Consider the following 23,422-nt stretch of genomic DNA (forward strand, 5'->3'; position numbering starts at 1 on the left):
TGAGGGAAAAAGATGTTGTCAGGAGCTGCATCTCCAACTTCAGATGCTTGCCATGCTTCTTGTGAACAAAATTCAGTTAGGAGAAATCTTTAAATTTTTACTTAGAGCAAGTTTAAGCAGAAAGTAGTAGCAGTATCTTTGGGTAGAGACTGCCAGCTCTGCATCCAGTTTTTCAGTGCCTTTTTTTTAAACTTCACTGAAAACAGAAGGATGTTTCTTGTTTAGGTTTTTTTAGAATAATTGTTTGTGAGAACCACCTATCAGCGTACTGTGATATTTGCATTTTGAATTGATTTTTACTCAATTATTTACTCAGAATGCACTGATATTGCAACCATTTCTCATTTTGTGAGGCATAAGAAGGATCTGTCAAATTTGATTTATTAAGAATAAAAACTGAAGCCTAGTGGGATGCTGAGAAATTAATTGTGCACCCAGTTGTTGTTTGCATAACAGAAAAATAACTTCACATGCATGGGCATCTAGCTTTATATTGTATTTGATATATGGAGGTTATAAAATGTTAAAATATTAATGAGGGAATATAATTCTTGGATTCAAATTATATTTACAGATGCACCATTAATATATAAAGCTTTCATGCTAGATTCTAAAGATGGCTTAGATTGATGCAATGTGTACCTGCTGTGGTCTGATTTCTGTGAAGTAACTTCATGTTAGAAGTAGTGCTTTCACTGCAGTACAAAGCAAATACGGTGAAAATTAGACTAAACTGCTTTCTGTCTGTGCTGTGGTGTTCAGAGCTGCTGTGTTAATCAAGTGGTGGACTGAAGAGAGGCTTAGAAGCATTAAAGAGGGAGGTAGAAGCACTACTTAAACAGTTTGAAGACAATACACCTGGTAATCTGCTAGCACTGGAATTGTGAAGTGTTTGCGTTTGCTCAGGCTTCAGAAGCACCATCACACTAGCATAAGAAAATTGTCAGGGATTTTGCTTAACTTTTAAAGCCATCTTCACATAACTGTTTTGCTTAAGTGAAGATGGTATTCCCACTTGATTATATAATTGCCTTGGTTATTATAATATTAATAATTTTCATATTATTATTAGATTAACAGTTATATTTTCCAGGCTTTAAGCGGTTTATCAATATTTATGTATTTATGTATGTATAATGTTTATAAATATAACTGTTTATAAGATGCAGATATTCAGCAGAGCCATCCCATTAAGCAGAGAGCAAAAATATAGTCCATTTACTTCACTGTCGTGGTCTGAGGCATGGAAGCATTGCATTAAAATCCATACTTTCCTTGCTTTATAGCTAAGTCAGATATTTTTATGCTTACAGTCACTACTGCAGCGTGTATACGTGCATGATGACATTTTCTGGGAATATCCTCATTGTTGTCTCCTGTATTTTCTAAGCCATGTCTACATTACGTGTCTTAATGTAGACTACAAGTGCCCCCTGTTTAATCAGAGAACAGTTATTGACATAGCTTAAAAAGCCTGATGTAGATATTGCATTGCAAAAATATGTAGCCTTCTAGGCTGCACACATTATTGGTTGTCATTTATTATATAAACAGTACTGACAATATTATACTGTTGGCATGTATAGAAATGCAGCGCTTTTAATGTTTCGATTTATAGCTAAATGTAAGTCTTAAGGACAGATGATTTACTAGTTGCTAGCTTTTTCTAGATGAATTGTTGCTGTTGGGTAGGATTTAGTTCCTGAGATGTTTTTTTTTGGTGCTGAGCTAAAAAAAGCCCTCTGCTCATTAAAGTAGGAATTCTATACATTAAGACTTAATAAAATCAGGCAGTTGTGTCTCAAAATTGAAATATGGTAAAACTAAAACATTATTATAACAATAATTATATGAAGTTTCATCAGTAAATATCTTGGTGTACTTTTCAGACTGCAAATATGAAACGACAAATTACTATGCTTCTGTGAAACCAAGTGCTCTGTAAAAACGAATCTTGTAGCAGTTTAGTACTACTGGCACACTCTTGATAAGGTTTGCCTCATAATGATCCTTATAACCAGATTAAAAATATAGAGAAGGTTCCCTTTCTGATCCTTTCCCCTTGCAAATGAGCAAGCTTTGGCTTCTTTTGACTGTTCGTTCATGTTAGATGAGCCTGAGAAGGAATACTGTGAACTGAGAATGCAACTTGGTAGCATGAGTTGATTTGGAATGAATAAAAGTATCTTTATCTATTCCTTTTGTAGCTGCTGAAACTGCTGTTTAGTGCCCTGGCTATCTTAAAAACCATATCCATATTTTCAAAAAGGTGCATTGGATAATTAGGAGATAAGTCTTCTTCCACGATTTAAAATGCTGTAACTAGTCTTACTGTGCACATGCAGTTTATGCTAAGAGCTATTATTTTTTTGCATGGATTTAAAATATATTAGAAATGTATTACATATAATAAAAATACTTTTGAAAGATGTTGCTGAAGAAGTAAATTGATGAGAAACTTAAGCTAAGGTAGGAGAGGCAGTGAGCCCTTGATCAGTCATGATTTTATTTTACAATTTTCAGTATTTCTCTGCTTTCAAAACTGAAGTCTACAAATACATGGTTATATTAAATTATGCACAAATACTCAGAAACTAGCTTATGGAAGTTATTTCATCATGTATAACTTCCATTTTACTTCTGTCTTTTGTATACTGTCATTAATAGTGCAATCACTTGATTGATATTTGAAAATGTTTCATGTTGTTCAGTCAACTTCTGTGAACATTATTCTGTGAAATAGCCTAAACTGACAAATTTGGCTTTCACATTTTAATTCTCAATTTGGGTGAAACTGAAACAAACTGAATCAGAGTTTTAATACTGTGAATCATCAACACAGAATCAGAACTTCTAGTTAATGTCAGCATCAGTCACAGATTTCCTTTGGAAAAGGTTTATTAAATGAAAACCAAGACACATAATAAATCCTAACCTAATTCTATGAATGAGGAAATACTCATGTCTTACACTATGTTTTGGAATCTGTAACACTTCCCAGGTTACAGAAAGAACTACCATAGGATATTAAGCATAATATTGTTTGGGCAACGGATTTTGTTTGTGGGTTTTTTGTTTCTTTTGTTTTGGGTTTTTTCTTGACAGTGGTTGTTTTGTAGTAGAAACCCAAAGGAAGCCATTTGAGTTTGAACAAACCACACAAAGATTCAGGGCAATAGTTATATATGCTGTAGAATATCATATGCTGTAGAGCACTTGTGTTTATATATAAACTGTGTTTATATATAAACTGATTTTTCATCCTCTATTGCTGCCGTTTGAGCAATTATTTAATTGGATATTTTAATGGTATCATGATAGTCTCATTTTTCTTATTACATCAAATATGGACAGTTGTTAGTTGAAATAATCTTCTTGTTTCAATGCCAAGGAAATGTGAACTATACCAGGTTAAATGAATGTTTCCACTTTAGGACAAGGATGGAGACAGGGCTGTCCATCATGCAGCCTTCGGTGACGAGGGTGCCGTGATTGAGGTGTTGCACCGAGGCAGCGCAGATTTGAACGCTCGCAACAAGCGCAGGCAGACTCCCCTCCATATTGCTGTCAACAAAGGTCATCTGCAAGTTGTCAAGACTTTACTGGACTTTGGCTGCCACCCCAGTCTCCAGGTAAAGTAAATTTTAGTGTAGGGTCACTTTTCAGCTACTGAATTGTATGATTTGCTGTACGTAGTTGATAGAAAAGTTATGGAAAATGAGATTTAAAGGAACAGACATTGTAAAGTTGTCTGCCTCAACCTTCACCCCACCGTGTGATCAACTCTTAACAAAAATGCTATTAACTCGGTTTTTCTTGGTAGCTAGCTTGACACCTGGATCATTCTAGACAGTTGATACTAATTGATATTTCCACAGTCTGTAGTTACTTCTAATTTTTTAACTTTTCTCCCTGATTAATTACTCCTATATCGAACCCACAACTTTGTTCTCCTTCTGCAAGTTACAGTTTAGCAGTTCGATGATACTGTGGAATATCTTGTTAAAAGAAACCTTTTATTGTTTTCCTTAAATAGATCTATCATTGATAGAACTATTCAGTCAGATTCACTTTCAAATATTCAGCTTTTTATCTAGAAAGCCCTCATGCATAGAATGTCAAGTGCCATAATTTCACAGGGAACGTTATCTGTAATGAAGGCCGTGGAAGCAGTAGTGTAAGTGCAATGTCCTGTTTAGAAGGTAGAGTGGAAATGTGCTATCAGATAAGCAGGTATCCACACTGCTGAATGCAGCTGCATGAACTGCATTAGTAAAACAAATGAGAATGGGTAAGTTTGAAGAGATTTGCATCAGAAAAAGCTGTCGTGGCCTGGGCAAATCAAGATATGCAGTAATAAGACATTGCCTCCTTGTTCTACCATGTCAATAATCAGATTTTTTTGAGCTATTTATCCACATAAAAGATGAACAAAAGTTTTTCTGAAATTAGTGAGCATAGTGATTGTTTATTTATCTCCTTCTACCTGACTCTTAAGGTACTGTCTTGATCTTGCTGAGGTTGAGTTGTTATGTTCATCCAGATCCTGTTTAGTATTTGTTGAACAGTAGATTTAATAAGGAATCTGATGTGCTGAGACCAGTAAAGGGTGACTGTAAGTCACAGAGGAACATATGGGTTGCCGAAGTGGATTTGCCTGAATTTAAATGACAGAATTTTATTTCCGTTGAAAAAGTCAGTAGAATGGTGCAAAGATGCTCCATCTGGAAAATATAATTGCTATTGAAAAATACGAAGTTTCGGATTCAGCATGTGTGTTGAGGACCTGTGATGTGCAAATGTGAGTAAGTGATTGATTTTGTCAATGAGAGCACAGGGGAGTAGGACTGAGATGTGACTGGAATTTAACTGGCCAGCACTCTACTACTGTGGCCACTTCACTGTGTAAACAGAAACATATGTTAGTTTGTAAACAGGAAATGGAAGAAATATGATCAATTAAACCAAATAAAAGCTACATGATTTAGTTCTGGCAAATTGATTCAAATTGGTTCAAGTGTTTCCATATTCTGGCACTTCTTGTTTGGCAGGTTTTGATTCTCACATAGAGATCCGTTTTCGTACTAGCGTATTGCTAAAATGTTCAGTTTCTGTGTTAGTCAGCTTGTAGTTGATTCAGTGTTGGTGGCAAAAGACTTCCTGACTTACATGGTGCAAGAATTTTACTGGAAGTATAAATCTGGAGATTTTGCCTATGTAGCTGCAAATAAGCTTAAACGGATGTGTTTTCTTGCTGTTAGTCTAGGGCATTTCTCATTTCTCTTCAGTCCAGCCATTTGAGTCCTTGAATAAGTAATGTACAAAATGCTTCTAGGAGTAAAAAGTATTTATTCTTTATTTGAGATATTTGAAAAATAATACGTCAAGCTAAAAGTATAAATTCTTTGCCTGCTTAATTGTGCAGTCAAGTATTATCTTGTACCTTGTGTAATATAATCTTGTATTAGCCATAACAAGTTAAAAGCATAATATTTCTTTATGACATTGGCTTTTGCTTCATGGAAAATGGTACGCTTTGGTTAAAACAACAGATATGCCTACTTTTAATACCTAGACTGCATTTTATTTTGATTTGCCTATGCTTTAATTTCACAGTGTCGTTTTGGTATTGTCTTCTACATGGTTAACTGCTAGCTAAAACTTAGCATTTATTACTCAAAATTCCATGCCTCCTTCTGCCTAACTAGTCTTCTCTCTGTCACATTCGTTTTTGTTGCTGTCCTGTTAACTCAAATTGTAATTTGGGCATCAACTCCATCTGGATAAGAAGCATAGAGAAGTCATTATCTACCTCAGTGTCTTCAGTTCTATGGGATGCAAAGCATAGTTCTGGCAGTAGCATGACTGTACAATGGTGGAGCTCAGGATGGGGTTTCCCACTGAAGCATTTGCAAAACTGGAGCAAGACGAGAAGCAGCTTGCTCTGGATTCTGCAGTGTAGCAACATTCAGGTCTGAAACAGCTGTTTTGTGTTTGTGTAGTCAGTTTTCCTAGTGGTATTGTAGTGTATTTTTAATATGGATGCATGCAAAAATTGACATAAAGTGTTTCTGTTTTTAGGATTCTGAAGGAGACACTCCACTTCACGATGCAATAAGTAAAAAGCGTGATGATATCCTTGCTGTGCTCTTAGAAGCTGGAGCAGATGTTACTATCACCAACAACAATGGGTTTAATGCTCTTCACCATGCTGCACTAAGAGGAAACCCTAGGTACAGATTTCTTTTTAAAAATTATTTTTTATCATATGTAAAAGGAAAACAAGTGCATGTGAGCATAGAACTATGGTATTCTTTCAGAAGATTCTTAAATCAGCGTGTAGATGTATTTCTTAAATGCTGATGTTGCTTAGCTATGCATCTTTCTAATGCTGGGAAACTCTCACTAGAATGAAGCTAGCAATCTGCTCAATTTGATGCTGTATTCAGATAACTCCAAATTCCTGAGAAATTTCTTGTCATGGCTGTAAAATTTTGCCAATAGAAGTTTTGATAAATAAGTTAGTAAGATCTTGAAGATAGAATCTTGACATAGGATAGAAATAGTAAATACTGCTACATTTCCCTTCTTGACTGTTGGAATTGATAAAGAGATTTGAGATTTTTAGAAATACTTATTTGTGGATAATTGTTAAGTTATGGTTTACTTAAAAATTATCCACACAGCTCTGAAGCACTCTTAGGATTGTTGCATTAGATTATATTTGTCAGTATATGAGACAGTTAATTATATTTTCATAGAAGTGTATCTAGAAGGAATTTTGTATTTCAGCTTTTATATAGCAGCTCGACTGAAAAAGTTCATTTTAAGGCATAGTTTGTTTTATACTAGCTGTATTCTATATGTCTAAATTCAGTTTTCAGTTAAGATAGCTTTGAAAACTGGTGCATAGATAGAACTTTAAAGAAAAGTTGATTTGCTGGTTCTTTATTGTGTTTTGGATAAATGGTGTTTTTCAAAGCTGTCAGGCTAACAAGACTTCAATAATATTTTACCCTGGGGTAGAGTATTCAGTATAGTTAACACAAAACAAGAAATGTGTGTATTTGCTTGTTTACTACTAACTTTGGTTTTTCAGTTGACAGAAGTTGGAGAAATAAGGCTGTAAATTTGAATAAATCCCACCCATTATTAATATACAGGATTAAAATCTAGGTTAGTGTCTTAGAACATAACTATCAAGACTGATAGTTAAAAAGTAAACATAATTCATTTTCTGTTTGTGGAATGGAATAATTTCATGAGGTAAAAAATAATGATTGGAAATGTTGATAGGATGAATAAATGTTTACCATTTTCTACAGTACTCATAAAAGGTCTTTACGGACCTAATTTCAAGGACCAAGTGAAGGGAGCTTATTTTTGGCATTCAGAAGACAATTCTTTCAAGTCTGACTTGGTAACTTCTTCCTCTAAAGTGAATTCTTCCTACTTATATAACAGCATTAGCCAGGAGCACTGTTTCCTGTCTCAGTTACCTAGGCGGGGCATTTCTTGTTTGTTTGTTTGTTTTTTTTCCTGCAATGCTTTTCCTCAACTGTTATGGTAGTTGGTTTGTGTGACCATAATCTCAAGATGAGATGCAGGGAAAGTGTATGGGGAAAAAATGTTTTTCATAGGCATGTACTGGAGATTTTTCTGTGGGTGAATGTTTTAGGAGTAACAGACCATTCCTTTGATGGAGGAATCCAAGTCTGTAGTTCAGACTGGGTTATTTTGATGGTTGGTAGAATGTGAGGTATAGTGCAGTTTTAACTAGAATGCTCTCTCCTTTACAGTTTTTATTGAAAGTATTGGAAAATGTTTCCAGTATTAGTGATTTGAATGCTGTGTAGGTTCCCTCCATGGGTTTCACTTGTATCTAAAACAGATGTTTGATATTATTTTTTGGTTGCAGTTCCATCTGAGCACTGCTCAAGCATGCAGAAAAGGAATTTTGTCTCCCATCACAGAAGGAGTAGTTTCATCTAAAATACCTAATGCTCACAGCATTAGCTATTTTACCCATCAGCCTAGGAAGAAATAACTTAAAATGAAACCAAAATAAATCTATTTTGATTTCTTCCCCCTGGCCAAAAATTGTCATAATAGTTTTATTCATCTAAGAGTTGAGTTTTATATTCCTCAAGACTTCAGTGATACTCGTTTGTTTCATGGCTGATTTTGTAGTTCAGCCACTTGCCTGTTTCTGAATGAAGCCAAAGTTTTTGTATTTGCCACTTTGTTTTTCTAATCTGATATAGAACAATGGCTATTACTAATTGTTAAATACACTAAGCCCAAGCTATTTCAAACACTGTTAAAAATAACCCCCTCATCTTTAGCTTGTTGCTGTTGTGGGTCACAAACAGTATGTAATAGGTTCTGCTTGAAATCTTACTTAAAGACCTATCTTTCCTCATCTAAGCTTCCCTGCTCCACCTAAACTAGAGTTTTTGTGGCTTCAGGATGTGGTGCCTTATATTAATACAGTGCACTACATTCCCCTAATTTTCAAATATATAGGTATATTATGTAGTTTCTTTATTTTATAAAAGTTAAACATGTATTCGTATGTGTATATAAATGTGTATGCATTTGCATACACATATATGCATAGCTATAATTCCAAAAATTAAAAACGTGCTAGATATGCAAGAATTTATAAAGGTCACATACATCTGCCTTGTCGAGGATAATAAAATAAATGCGTGTCTTAAGTGCATGGATACGAAAATAAACAGAGGTGGATTTCTATCGTATTTTTTCTGGTTGGTGTCAAGTAGGTATTTGGAACCAATTTCATTTTCAGAGCAAAATCTTGGTTTTTGCATTCTGACCTTTATAAATAATAGAGAGATAAATGTCCCAAGAAAAAACCTAGAAATTGTGCTGAGAAGAACATTTCAAAGTTTTAAATTTTTATTATGAAAACAAATACATTCTATTTTAGATGTTTGAATATTGGATAAATATTATAAGAAAGATAGTGATTTATGTCAAATAGCTTAGATTTTCTCAGCACTTTATCTTCCATGGCAGTTTGGCTGTGTTTTCCACAAGTCAAGGTACACTGTGTTTCAGAGAGCATCCTATTCTTAGTAGAATATTTCCTCTCTTTATGTTTTGCTTCTCTTTGTACCTTATGAATTGGTACAGGAAGAGAACTTTTGGTTTTTGTGCTGATGTATAGTGTTGAAATGTAGAATGGATGTTCGTTTATGCTGTAGGTAGCTTTAAACTTGTGCATGCGAGAGCTAAAAAGAAATTTTAAATTAAGTGTCGTGAAGTTAAACTTTTATTTAATACATGGTTTCTTGTTCATGATTTTTAACTGTGTCAGTCATTAAAAGTGCATTTATTTTGGACTTTTTTCAAAGTACTGTGAGACTCAAAGCTTGGCAGACTTTGCCTCTTCAGTGTTAATGAGATTTTTTTCAGACAGAAAAAAGGAGAGTAAAATTTGAAAATACTGTACAGATTCGTTATTTTTGCCATGTTATCATCTCTTGCTTATGTTTGATCTATTCGCATACCTGTGACTTCAGATTTTTGAGCTGAAGACATGACTGTGAAGTGTAGGCGTATTTTATATCCGTTGCCCCAGTTAGTTTTAGATTTGCATTGTATCTTGTGAAGAGAGCTTTATTCACTCTACAGCTAGCATCTTAAATAGAGGCTGCTCTTGGAGCTGACCTGACTTCACACTTATGTATGATTAGTTCTTCAGAGCAATAAATTCTGCTGGACTTTAAATCAAAAGATTAAAGTCCTGGAGTAAGATGCAGATTTTATGTATTGCTCTCCAATAGCGAGAGGTATTGCCATCTTTGTGTTCATAAACTGACAAGCAGGAGATTGTGCTTTAAAATGGAATGATAATTTTTCCCCATGCATTTCTTATTATTTAGGAGGTCTCCCATTTGCTTTTAGATTCGCAGATGGCTTGAACAGGCTGGCGTTGAAATTTCTAACTGTAGCAATTTAATTGAGAGGTGGGGTTTCTCACTTCTACCTGATGTTAATGAGTGTCTTCAGGAACTGTCTGCAGGACTCACCGGCTGTGTTGTCATGTAGGTCCTCAGAGAGACAAGTTCTGAGGAAATGAGAGTGGTACAATTATTTTCTAAGCCTGTCAAAGTGTTTTTTTCCTTTTGTATTTGCAGTCCTGACAGTAAGTGTAGGTTAAGCTTAGTTGAAGCTGAGTGCAAAGAGAGCCTGTTTTTAAAACCTCTTATTAAAGTATTATGTCAGAAAATGCTTTGGAAGAATACTTTTGTTCAAGTTGGTTTGGAGGAAGAATATAATCTCCATGAGCAGACCTATTATTAGATGGCAGATTAGCCTGTAGCTGTTGAGGTCAGTGACAAATTTATTATCTTTAAATAGTAAATAATGTGCCCGACAGATACAAAATGGCAAATATAGTTCCTGCCCCGTGGAGTTTCCTTCCTTGTGCAATGAAAAAAAGAGGAGAGGGATGCCCAGAAAGTAAACCTGCTTTGCCAGTACTGTTTTTGATTGTTTCCTTTTGGGTTCTGCGTGTTTTTGGTCAGTTCTGCTCGAAAGAGCACCAGACTTGAGGAAGAATACAAGAAACAATAAATCGTTGGGAAATGTTTATTTCATTGCTTACCTATCTTTTTAATAAATATTGTAAGAGATGATTTTCGTTGCATATGGACAAAATGTTAAACACCAGTAGCTATTTATTTACAAATACAAACTTAAAATTTTGTAATACAGAATTTGCTATATTCATGGTTACCTTCCATATTCAGGGTGCCTAGAAGTTGAGCTGGATTGCAGAGAGGACTGCATAATTGCTCTGAGCAGGTTTTGTGTCCAGTGTTAAAAACATGAGAAATCCTGTAGTGATCAATGCATAGCTACAGCTGGTTGAAGGGGACCAAATCCATTGAAGAGGTGATTTGGTTCCATTTTACCAGCTTTAGCAAAGCATTGGAGTGCAGGAAGCTTATAATTCAGTAACACATTTTAAAGCACGAGAGCAGTGCACAAAGAATACCCAGCTTTCTTCTGTGTTACACAATTTGTTTCTTGTCAATGCAAATTTTTAACTCTTTCCTAATTTGGAGATGGCAAGATTTAAAGCTATGTACCAGAAAGGCCTATGCAGGTTAGTTCTGTCCTTGAGTATTTCCTTGAGGATCTTTGGATGACTCTCAAATCAAATCATAGTTACGGTTTTAACTTTTTCCTGTCTAGTGTAATCAAATTTTAGACTAGATTAGAAACTGTAGTCTTAAAATTTCGATCATATAGAGAGCTCCCTTACTTCTTTATGTTAAACTTTACTGGGGAAGAATGTTTCCGTTTCCTTGTCACCCTCCTCCCCCCCTTCCCCTCATTCATTTTCTGGCAGGTTCCCTTTTGCAGCTGCTTTTATGCTGTAGTTGGTTAGCACAAATATAAATGCCAAGTGCTTTCAATTCCATTGCTATATCTCTGGTTAGTGTTAACTTTTTAGGAATGATTATATAATAAAGCAGGGTAGATTTCATTTTCTTTTATCCTGATAGTATATGTAAAAATGTTTAATGCCCAAAAAGTACAGCTTTTAAAAATTTATCTGGGGTTGCATCTGATTTCTTCTACACTAAGGTCCTTAATACAATTGTGTGAGCTCACATAGCTTTTTTTATGTCACACTGAATTATTTCCAAGCTTTGACTGCAGTGGAAAGTAGGGGACAACCTTACTTCAAACCATTCCCGAGCAATCAGTATGTCAAGGATAGTCTACATCTGTTTGTTGCATAGTCTGATGATGGTGAGGAGATTTATGTAAATATATTCCCAACACCATGTATCCTAATAGAAACGTAGCAGGTGTGTCACTTGGACTTAAGCATCAAGATGGCTATAAAATGAGTTTCTATTTTTACCAGTTACAGAGGAACTGTTTTACAGATACAGCTGCTCAAGTGCGCTTTTGGATGGCAATACAGTTTCATGTACTGGCCATATCGGGACAAAAAACGGCTGTGGAAAAAAAGCCGTGTAGCATTTGATAATGTCAGCATCTGTTATCCCTGTCAGTCACACAGTTGAAATGTTTGAGTTACAACTGTGTCAGCAGATGCCCAAAGTTCAACGTGTGCTCGGTTAAAATTGAACAGCTGATCTAAGTGATGGATGTGACATTTTAGAGTGACTGGGTATGTATTCTTAGAGATATGCTAACATGAACTAGCAGGAAGCAAAGTCAACATATAATTTTAACTTTTGTATCACTCTGAACTGTCATTTTGTGTCAGAATAATGTTGCAGTGTTTTACAAGGGAGAACACAGTATGTTACCAAAAACCTTTTGGATAAATTAAGTCGGTTAAAAGATCTGTCCCGTTTTATAGGGGAAGCTAAATCAGTTGGTGCTGAGCACAGGAACTCTTCAGGAAAAGAAGAAAATGCTTAGCAATTAACCCCTCAGTGAAGCAGTTAGTTACACTAGATTGCTTCTGTGAGCATGATCACGTTTAGTAGCGTTGCCTTATTCAGAAAAGCTACTGCAATTTGTTTCCTACTATAAACCAGGCTTTAATTTAGATGTTAAGATACTGTAGCCTTCGTGTCAAAATATCTGCTCCTAAGAGAAAGAGCTTTAAAACAAATATTGAAACTTTGCTTTCTTAAGCAGGTAAGATAATATTTCTTCTTGTATATGTATTAATGTGTAGTCTCAGATGTACATATACTATGTGTATTATTAGCTGTTTGAGAATTATATGAGTATTTAAAAATAAGTCCATCTAAAAATCATGCATTGCCTTTGTTTATTTTTCTTGTTTGTTTTGGTTGGATCTTTTTTTCTCACAGACGTTTTAGTAAGCAAAGGGCTACAGTTAGAATCTTTAATCTAGGCCAAATGTGCCTACTTATCATGGACATATCCTATTTAATAAGTGTTTTTAGAAGGCTGCCGTCATGAATAGAGTGCCTGGATTGATGAGTGGGGAGTTCTTTCCTCATGTTTTTCCCCTGTTCCTGAATTTGATGTTGAGTATCTTTACTTAGGGATAGTATGCACCAGTGTATTTTGATAGATATCTGTTTTAGAACTTGAAACTATTGTGGAACTATTTCTCATGTAGTTGTTAAAAATTTTTGAATGCTACAATGGTTTTTTTAAATGATGAATTTTCTTAAATTTGGATTTAAAATAAATCCAGCTTATTTGAAAAGAGTATTTAAGCTAACTTACCTTTTAGGCTGTAGTTGTCATTTGTGTTTTCATTTAGGAATCTGTCAATAGATTTAATCCGCTGACTAGCAACTCTGGCCTAGAAATCTCTGTATTGTCACTTTCTGTGCATAAACCTGACACTGCACTTTGTGTTGAAGAGCTCAGTGAGCATAATAAGTGCTGATTTGGAGAAAATTCTAACTTAAGTCTTATTAAATTGCAGAAGTTATATTCAATTATTTTGATTATAATTTTCTCTGGATCACACCTGTAATTCCTTAGCTGTTAATACTTGTCTCAGTTACAACCTGTGGATTAAATGTTCTATGGTAGATGCAAATTTAAGTACTGCCATCTGAAGTACACAGAACAGGCTGTGATTACTAGAACAGTAGCTAGTGTCTGTGAGATGCATTTTGGTAACCAGGCAAGCTTTTAAGTTTAGTTTAAGATCTATGAAGTGAGGAGTACTGGTAATGATGAATTTGCAACTATGCTGCAGTCTTAATTGGTGCATTTCAAGGTTTCATTTCCAGCCTTGCTTTGAATTCTGTTTGTAAGTAACATTCTGCTTATCAGCTGTTAACAATTCTTTCTACCTACTTTTATAGTCACTTAATTTAACATTTTGTGATTTGTTACTAACAAGTATGAGTTATTTTGGCAATACCAGCTGACCCTTAGCAAGCCAATTTGTCACATGAATGTCATTCGAACAAGAGGGAAACCTGTTTCTTCCAGCAGCTGTTTAGTTTCCTCTTATTGGTCGTTCCTTGCCTGCCAAAAATACATACTTCTTTACATTCCATAGCATTGTATGTTCATATGGGTACATAAAGAAGTATGTGCTCTGAGCAGGTACACACAGAGTTGCTTGACTGCCTGTCAGATGAACCTGAAAAGTATTTTGCTGCTTTTTCTTGCTGTCATTAGGTAAAACTGACTGACAGTTCTTTGAAGGACAACAGTTCTGATTAACTGATGGTAGAAAATAAACTTACTATGCTAACTGAATTTTGCAATGCCATTTACCTGCTCAATGTCTTAAAGCCGGGCATAGTTCATTGTTTTGGGATGGCACTGATGTTAGAAGTGCTTTTCCATATTTTTGCAGCCTCTTGCTCTTCTAAGTGACAGTGTTTAAGTAGAGAGTTGAATCGCAGGTAGTTTTGCAATGTCTTTTCTTGGAATTCGTAGTTGTAGTCCACTGTAAAAGCCTCAGCTTCCTCCCAGGTCTTCTAGCAGATTTTCAAGCTGGGGTACAGTTTGCGTGTAGTATCCTGAAGGGAAGCATAGACTGATCTAAAATAGCAATTATAAACTTATTTTCTTACCCCAAACCCCACTTCTATGCTTTTTGTATCCCATCCATTATTCTGCAAACTCTTTGCAGGTTTATCCTTATTTACACTGTATTTCAGAAGGTTTTAAAAATCGAAACAAAAAGTACAGCAAAACAAAACAAACAAACAAAACCCCACAAAAAGCCCAACCCAAACACAAAGGCACATGTCACCAGTGATCCTGCTTATCGTAAAGATGATGACATTGAGTTAAGAAAACAACCTCTAACTGCTTTGACAGGATTTGGATTGTTAGGCCGAAGGTCACATGTGAAAGCTAATACCTATTCAACACTTCTGCAAGCAGCTTTTCTCGTTTTTTAGAACTGGCACTCACCTGCTTCAGTCAAAGTCTTGTCCACCCTTGACATATTTATGACAGCTAAAATAATTAACTAAAAAAATTAACCCATACCAAACAAAAAAACCTCATAGAAACAAAGCCCAAGTTTAACTCTGTTTCGTAAGATTTCGTGCGACTTGGTTTGGAACAGTGGTTAAATATTTGATGTGCAGTACAGCTTTGACTTCTAAGGAACTGTCGGATATAGCTTATGGTTACTTAATATGTCTTTCAGGAGTTGATTTGGGTTACAGTAAAGCTTTGTCTCTGTAGCATTAGAAGGTAAATTTGAAATAAGCCTAACAATTAGTAACTGTAATAGTTGTAAGGAAAGCTGAGAGCAGAGGAAGTAAGAATTTCTGCAGCTCATGACAAAAACCTAGTGCAGCTGATAGAGAGCAAATCAGAGTGTAGCAGTAGCTAGCACAGTAGTACAAGGAGAATCAGCAATGCAGCATTAGAATCACAGCAGTCACATTCTAGTTTTTAAGTAGGCTGTTTTCATGTACGTCTGATATAAAGCACCTTGAAAATTTTGCCTAGACCTATTTGAGAACTCAGCATTGCACTGCCACACTGTTTATTAGGTTTTCTTTTTCAAGTTTGTACATTTTCAGTTGTGCATAGGAAGATAAGAATATATTTCACTGAAATGAACAACCAGTTAATGGCATTGCAATTTATTAGTTTATCTTCTTTAAAAAGAATTCTGTCTACTAAGCAAGTTGGGATTTGGTTTTTTTGGTTTCTTTTTTTGTTTCTTTTTTTTTCCTTTGCTATGAAATTTGGACTAACAGTTGTTTTCTTGCAACCTGCTCTTTACACTACAAATGCTTGGTACTTTAGCACACTCAAAATTAAGCTGCTCCCAGAGTAGAGGGATTAATACAACAATTAAAAAAACAGTCTAGTAAATAAGATATACATGCAGAAAGTCATAGGCATCCTGTAAACGTGCAGAATAATGCAGGTCTCCTGATGTTCTGTTACCTGTAAGCTTAGTATCATGCAGCATTTGCAGTTGGAAGAGAGGTAATGACCTAGAGACACATCAGCAGCAGCCATCTCATCCTGAGTGCTCTCACTCTATTCGCTGAATCAGCTCTTCGTTACATGGGAGGGGGAGGCAAGGGGGGGCGAATGTCGGTGCATACAGTACCTCACCACCTTAAATAGATAAAACTTAAAAGAAAAAAAAAAAGGCATGAAGATGGGTGCCTAATTGGCACCTTCTTTCTTTCTTTTGAATGTTAAAATATGGATGATGTTGTATAGAAATTATACCTTATGTCTGCTGGACTGAGAGTTAAGACTCCAAGGATAGATGCTAGGAAGCCAAGGGAAGGTGAACTTAGCCCACTGTCAGATGAAGATAATCACAGGCAAAAAGAAAAATAAAAACCCAACAAAAGACCAAAACCAAGCCCCCAAAAGTTGGAGTTGCTTCCAAAAAAAAATTAGAAAAAGGCACCAAAAAAATAGCGATCGTCTCCCCCCTCCCCCGGCAAATATTGGTTTCTTCTAGTTCCTTAGATATTGCACTGCATCTTTTCTTGCTTGAGGTTATGTTTCCAGGCTTAACTGTAGGCAGGTCTGTGTTGAAGCTACTTTCCATCTTCAGAGGTCAAGTCTGCTCGCGAGGTCAGGGCTCCCGCACACACACTACAGAAGTCACCAACCGTATTTCCCACTTAGAGGGCACGAGCAAAACTGTTACGGCTTTATAGGCAGCTAAGCATTTGAAACACGCACTCCCAGGCAAACAGGCTCTCTTGTGCCTCTCTCTTCCCTGACCATATTTAGTCAACCATTGCAAAAAATAGTCTCTCAGCTGTCGATTGTCGATCCGGCAGCGAAGGGAGCCTCTATCCGGCTCTCTGCCTATTGATTGTGCAGCCTGCACTTCCACCGCCGCTTAGCCATTTGTCCCCAGGTTTTTTTAGCACTGCCAAATAAAGCTCTCTCTCGTGTTTCCAGTTAGATTTCCCAGGTTTTCACTGAGCTTGCGCTGCTACTAGTAAACCCTGATGAGGTTGTCACTATACTTAGAAACGTTTGGGGCGGGGGGTGGGGGGGAGGAGTGGGAGAGGGAAAAAAAAAAGGCAGCCCTGCTAGTAACAAGGCAGGGACTTCACGCAGATATAGAACAATAAATATCCTGTGCTGCCATGGCAGGTTGTGTAACCTGGTTTCTTGATCACTGAAAAATGCCGTGACTAACATGTCGATTAACTCAAGGTCTGAGCTGCTTCTGTCTAAGTTTTCAAGTGCAAATCATACAGTTATTTTATAAATAAGAACTCGGTGCCCATTTGTAGCCCTGCATTTCCATATTCAAATCAAGTTAGAAATTATTTCAATAAACTTTAATTAGTAAATTAATATAATTCCATACCATTATGTTTAATAATGCTGTAGTATTTTGTTTGTAATGCTTATCCATAGAATTGCATCTAAAGAAAATAAATGCACGTGTAAATTAGGTGCTACTGTTCTTTAAAAAAAACGGAATTGTTTTAGAAAAAAAGAATAAAAAGAGAAATCAAGGGAACAGTTCATTGCATTAATCTTTCATGTTTACAGAATCAGCTCATGGCAAGCCTAATAACTGCACATTCAAAATATGAAGACGGGTTTTCATATTCGTGGGGAGCATATGCAATGTTTTCTTTAAAAAAGTATAAACTGAAATTTAGGCATTTAAATACAACAGTCAGGAACCCAAATACTTCAAGACTTTCGCTGTATTTTGCAGACAAAATCTTTGCTTGGGAGCAAGGAGGATGAAAAAGGTGAAAATATCTCAATCTAAAATGAAACAAACTTATTAAATTGTAATGCCGTTCAATTAATATTGATGAAATGAGTAGTTACAAGTTCAGTATGGTAGGGTAGAGAATGAATTGCAGAATCCTGAGCAGACCAGTATCTTGGATTTATACTTCCCTTGCTTCTTCTTTTTGTGTTGATGTTATCCTGTGCTTGGCAACTGTTTACCTTGTAACTTCTGTTGCTTTCTGGTAAAAGTCACATTCTTTCTTTTCTCTTTGATTTCATAATTATTCAGTGAAGACAAGGCTGTTGTGCAATACATTCTTGTGAATTCCATTTAAATATATATACCTTATTGTTTCTTTGGTTACATGTATATTGAAATAGGTTTTTCAAAAGCAAGGGATGCTTGAAAAATCTGAGAAGCAAAAAGAAGGAAACAGCCTACCTACTTAAACTTTTATTAACTAGGCCATTGGTCAGATATGAAATATTAAACTCTAATTTAAGGATACAGTGTGCTCAGTAGTACCAGTTTAAGGTATTAATCTCTTCCTGTTGCTTGTTCTTGAGAGGTAGATACTTCCTTCTTCATTCTTTCAGTGGTTCTCTCTGTACTGCACAGCGAGTATGGTGTGAATCAGATCAGGGAGCTGATTTGGCTTGAAGTTGTGTGCTGACGTGCACTTAGGATCCTATGGTTGCCAAAAATAGCACTGTCCTGCTCCTGTGTTACTTCTTGCACTATGTTGGTACAAATGTTTCTTTGGCTTCACAGTGAGCAGGCTTGGACTACTTCCATATGAGAAATAATCCAGCAGAAGGGGATGTCCTTTCAGATGCTGTGTTGGGACCACTTTTTGTGGGAGCTTTTTTGAGCAAAGGTGGGAGTCAACAGGACAAGAAAGAGATTTAGTAAAATGTGGTTTTATTTCTGTTGTGTTGTAAAATGCATGTTGGACGACACAGTCTTAAAAGAAAACTTTACCATGGAAGTTGTCTTTAAATCTGAACCGTTCCTTCAACTATTTGAGGCTCTAACAGGAGGCAGGTGAACGGGTTTAGCTGAGCCAGGGTTGGGAGTCTGGAGATGAGTATGTGGGGGTGGGAGGTGTGTGTGGAGAATACTTCAAGCCAGGATTACTGTAAAATACATTATGAAACCATGTCACACCGAGACAGTAGAAACCTGAGTTGAAGGAGGAGAATGGCATGAAAGTAGAAAAACCTGTAATAGAAAGTGCAGTGAATCATTACAACCTCTGGTGATAGGGTTGCTGATAAGTTTATGCTGATCTAACACTTGGCTTCTGGAAAGGGCGGTCTGCCCTCCCCACAGCTCTGGCTTTGTCATTTCCTTACTCCTATTGCTTCTAGTGATCATGAAGCTGCGGGGTAGGTTGGATTATCTCATTGATCTGTCTGAAAGCAAACTTGCCAAATCAGGAGTCTGGCAGGTTGTTTCACTTGCTAGAAAATGATGTGTCTGTAGAGCCAACATAATGCGGGAACTGAAGTGCAGGGAAGAAAGTGGGATTTTATCTTTCGGTAGCAATTTAAGTTAAATGTGCTTATGCAGATTGTGAAGTAGCCTTTCTAATTTTTTCTGCCTAAGTATTTGTTTCTAAAAAAACCTTCACAAACAAACCCTGAAAGGCCAAACAAGCAAACCCACTCCACCACTATCTCCCAAGCCCTCAACCTTCTTCATTTACCTCATTCTGCAGTCAAATTGCAATTGGTGGCAGACACTCTTCTCTAGTTTTTGTTCATGTGTTTTTTAAACAGGGTGCAGGGATGCTTTTGCAGTTAAGACTGCTAAATCTGGAATTGTTTTTATACAATGGGGTGCTGGCTTCATCTTGTTTAAAAGTAATTTTATCTTGTAGATTTTCCACATAAATCTGTTATTGTATGTTGCATTCTCAGATAGTATTGAGGAGCATCTGTAAAAATTCCATGAGCAAAGTACTGCATAAAACCCAACATTTTATATGTGGGTTGATAATGAATAATATATTGTATAATAACCTTCCATCATAAGAATAATTTTTTTTTTGTATGTCTAATGTTGGTAACTGGTGTCGAAACAAGTGCTCTATGTGGCTGAAAGTGAATTAGTGTACTGTTGAGATCTGTGACATACGTTGCAAATACACAATTCATGCTGCTGCATTTACATGGCAAGGGAATATGGTGATCTGTAAGGTCTCTTCCAACCCAAGTGATTCTATGATCCTATATATGTTAAGCGGTGGTTCCAGACTCTCTAAAAACCTGAATTTAAAAAGAAAAAAAAGAAAGTATTACTCATGTGGCAAAGTCAAATAAAGATGCATGCAACAGCGGCATTTGCTGTTACTCTTCTATCTATATCTCAAATTAAATGTAGCACCCTATTAGTGGATGTTCCTTTGACCAAATCACTTTCAGCTATTAGTCTGGGCTGTCATGTTATGGGGATGAATTACCTTGGGCAGTATAAGTCAGTGTACCCCCAACAGCTATGCCTGGGAAAGCAGCAGATACCTCCTCAGCCCCCTGTACACACATGAGCTTTCTTGTTCTTTTTGACTGAGCATGTGTTTAGCTCCTAGAAAAGAAGCAATAGTTTACTTATCCCTATTAAAGCTTTACAGATAACTCACTCAGAAATTCTCACTGAGGTTTCTTTTCTCTTGTTGTTCCATTAGAAATTTTCAGAAGTTGCAAATGGTCATCCAGCTAAAAAAGGCCCAAAATTTTTATGAACTTCCCACTAAACTGAAAATACTGCAGACCAACAAATGCCAAAGCTTGCCTGTTATGAAATTTCTTATTGGTGATGCTTTAGTAATAATGTATGAACAGCATAGTGATGGCCTAAATTCAGTGTTTCAATAGTTTCAAGCGTTTCATCAATAATCTTTGCAGCTCCTCAGACAGCCATGTGATCTGTTACAGCTGAATACCCTGAAGATGATAGTTTGAAAAGTTTTCTTTAGCTGTTTTCATGATCAGGGTGACTGATAGATTTGCTGATTTCTTGATCTTTTCAATACAACTACAGTGAAAGCAGTCTGTGGTTTGTTTCTTGTACACAAGATAAAAGCATGTTTTCACATCTATGTTGTCGTCTTAAAAACAGAGCAATACAACCTAGCTTCTTCTGTAATACTTCATAGGGAAGAGTGAATCAAGAATTATTGTGTAATTGGCAACATTAATTCTCTAATGTTACTTTTTCTGATGTATGCCTGTTCCAGTGAGTGCTGCTCTGAATGGCAGCCACTTAGCTGTCAAAATTTTGGCAGTAGCTCTAGAAAATCTTGTAAAAATTGAAAGAAACTACCTCTCATCTAATGAGGAGGAGGATGTAGCCACTGAGCTGAATTTACCATTGTAGCATATTAATATCTTGCAGACTTTTAAGGTGTCATTCCATGAAACAGTCGTCCTATCCTGCTGTCCCATAATATAGCATGGTTTGGAAGAGAAGTATAGTCTTTTTCTGAATAAAAAAGAAACAACTGACTAGTGGTTCCTGGCTCTGTGATGATTTGCTGTGAACTGTAAGATAAAAATCTATTCCACACAGAAGCCATTTATTTGGCTATGTTTTGGTGGTCTTTCTGTTTTTCCAGTAAGACCAATGCATCTTAAAAGCATCCAAAAATGTAGCAGGCATCTCATTTCTCTGAAAGCAAGATACCTCCAAATGTTTTTCAGTCAAGCTTCAGATGAAAATTTTTCTTGTGTAAGACAGCAAAGTAAAGATTTGAAAGAGGATCTGGTAAGGATGAGTGATTTTTCTTCACAGTAAACAAAATACTGAGTTAGTTGGTTTCTTATTTTTGTTTCAAAGGTGAGATATGTTAAAGATATGTCAGTAGTATTTCTGAAGTATATTTACATCTGAGGAAGTGTATCAATGTACTTTAAATTTTATTTATCTGTAGAGTTGGTAATTTTCTTATTTCCTTACTGAAGAAAAGGATATAAAGTATCATTGAGTTGGTTTAGACAGTTTCTTGTTTAGTGACTTGAGCTACAGCTGGCTGTAATTAAAATGTTCATGCCCTTCCGTAGTGTTCCTCGAGTTGTAGTTGCAGTTGTAAGAAAAATTTCTTGGTTATTGCAATTTATTTTTTGGGAGGGTTATTGTTGCACCACCTTTTCCTGGTTGCTCACAGTCATATTGCTTCTGCCAGTCATAGGGAATTTTCAGGATTTTTTTTGTTGTGTTTTTTAGACTATCCACAGTAGATACCCTAGAGCTTTATGGGATCTTTAGAAGCACTGAGCCTAGCAGGTGAAGATCAAGAGCTTACATGACATGATACCCTGTGGGAAGCCACTATAGAAGTCTTGTTGTGCTGTGTGCTTTGTATCAGTCCAGCATTCTGAAGAGGTGGTGTGCCCAGATACCAAGCAAACCATAGTGCTCCAGACGTGCTCCCTCCCTAAAGCAGCTAAACATAGTTCTGATGGTGCCAAGATTTGAAAATACAGCATCATTGCATTACAAAATAGACTGATTACCAGTGCAGCTGAAACTGGTTTATTTTGCTACATTTCATAGGGCTTTGGTAACTTTGGTTTTACTAAATTATCCTTAATTTTGAAAAATCCTGCATAAGTGAATCTCACAAAGAATTAATGTTGCCATTGTTTGTTTTTTTCTGAAGTATTCTAGTGTTTTCTTCCTAGCATGTGAGAGAGCTGTAGCGTTATGAATAGAAGCTGAGCAATGGCCCACGATGAGCAATGTACAATCTGTTAAGTGTTGTTGTCTTATATTGCTTTGTTATAAGTGATTTGGACTGTGAGGAAGTGAGAAGCTTTCTGCCAGGAAAACAAAAAATCCTAAGAGGCTGACAATGGCTTCTGTCCACCCTGAGGAGGACAAACATCCAGAACAGCCTGGCTATGGATGCTCCACATAGCAGTTGGTTTCCTATGGGTTTGTGTGATCCTGTGGCCTGAAAACGCAGTTGGTTAGTTGCAATTCCTTTAGACACTGATTGTGGGGGCAAAAAAGTGTCACTTAATACACCATTCTGGCAGCTGCAGAATAAGTGTGAAACCAGGGGTTTATGTTGTGTACTCAGTAGCAGGAGAACATGGAGATGCTTATTAAGTAGGGTCTCTTATGGGAGCATCTGAGCAGTGTGTGGGAAGGAGTGGATTTCCTTACTGGTACAGTAGTCTACCTCACAGACTTCTCTGCTTTCAAGAAGGACTTATTAGGGTGAGCTGTGCCCAGACAGAGCTTTTAGGTTTTTTTTAATAGGAAACTCATTGGCTTGTTCTAAAAGAGAGCTTAGGAGTGAATAGCACTTCACCTCCACAGTGTGGATGTTCCAGGCAACAGATGATTGAAATGAACTGGGAGCTCAGTTATTACTTGACAGGGCAGTCATTCATACCCTTTGAAGATAAGTAAGTAAAAGTTGAGAGGTTCAATTTAGGAGGCTATTTCTGAGGATTATTGAGATCTCACATTAATGAAGAACTGTTTAATTCAGATACATTATCTGCCTTGCAAGGCACTGGGTGACTAAGTGATTCCACTTGAATTAGCAAGTATTACTTGGATTTTAGAAATTTGAATTCTGTGCAGAAGCTCTGTTTCTCCTGTAGATAGCATGTTACTTCAACAGTAGGGAAACATCAGATGACAGAAGAGGTTTCTTGGCACAGGATTGTAGCAGTTTCTGGTTTTGTGTTTGTCTTTAAGAAACTGTCATAAGGGAGCTGCATATGCTGTTTATAAAGA

General features: G+C 36.4%; 1 protein-coding gene across 3 annotated transcripts in view; it reads left to right on the forward strand.

Moving 5' to 3' along the window:
- Nucleotides 1-23,422, forward strand: part of MIB1 (MIB E3 ubiquitin protein ligase 1) — a 76,828-nt gene that overhangs the window by 26,763 nt on the left and 26,643 nt on the right. For all 3 annotated transcript variants that reach the window (XM_014871291.2, XM_014871292.2, XM_088173926.1), the window contains exons 11-12: nucleotides 3,435-3,632; nucleotides 6,082-6,233. In XM_014871291.2, coding sequence (XP_014726777.1) covers nucleotides 3,435-3,632; nucleotides 6,082-6,233 — 350 coding nt within the window. The remainder of the gene's footprint in view (nucleotides 1-3,434; nucleotides 3,633-6,081; nucleotides 6,234-23,422) is intronic.

Source organism: Sturnus vulgaris, chromosome 1, assembly GCF_052056855.1.
Source record: "Sturnus vulgaris isolate bStuVul1 chromosome 1, bStuVul1.hap1, whole genome shotgun sequence".
NCBI classification, from domain to species: domain Eukaryota; kingdom Metazoa; phylum Chordata; class Aves; order Passeriformes; family Sturnidae; genus Sturnus; species Sturnus vulgaris.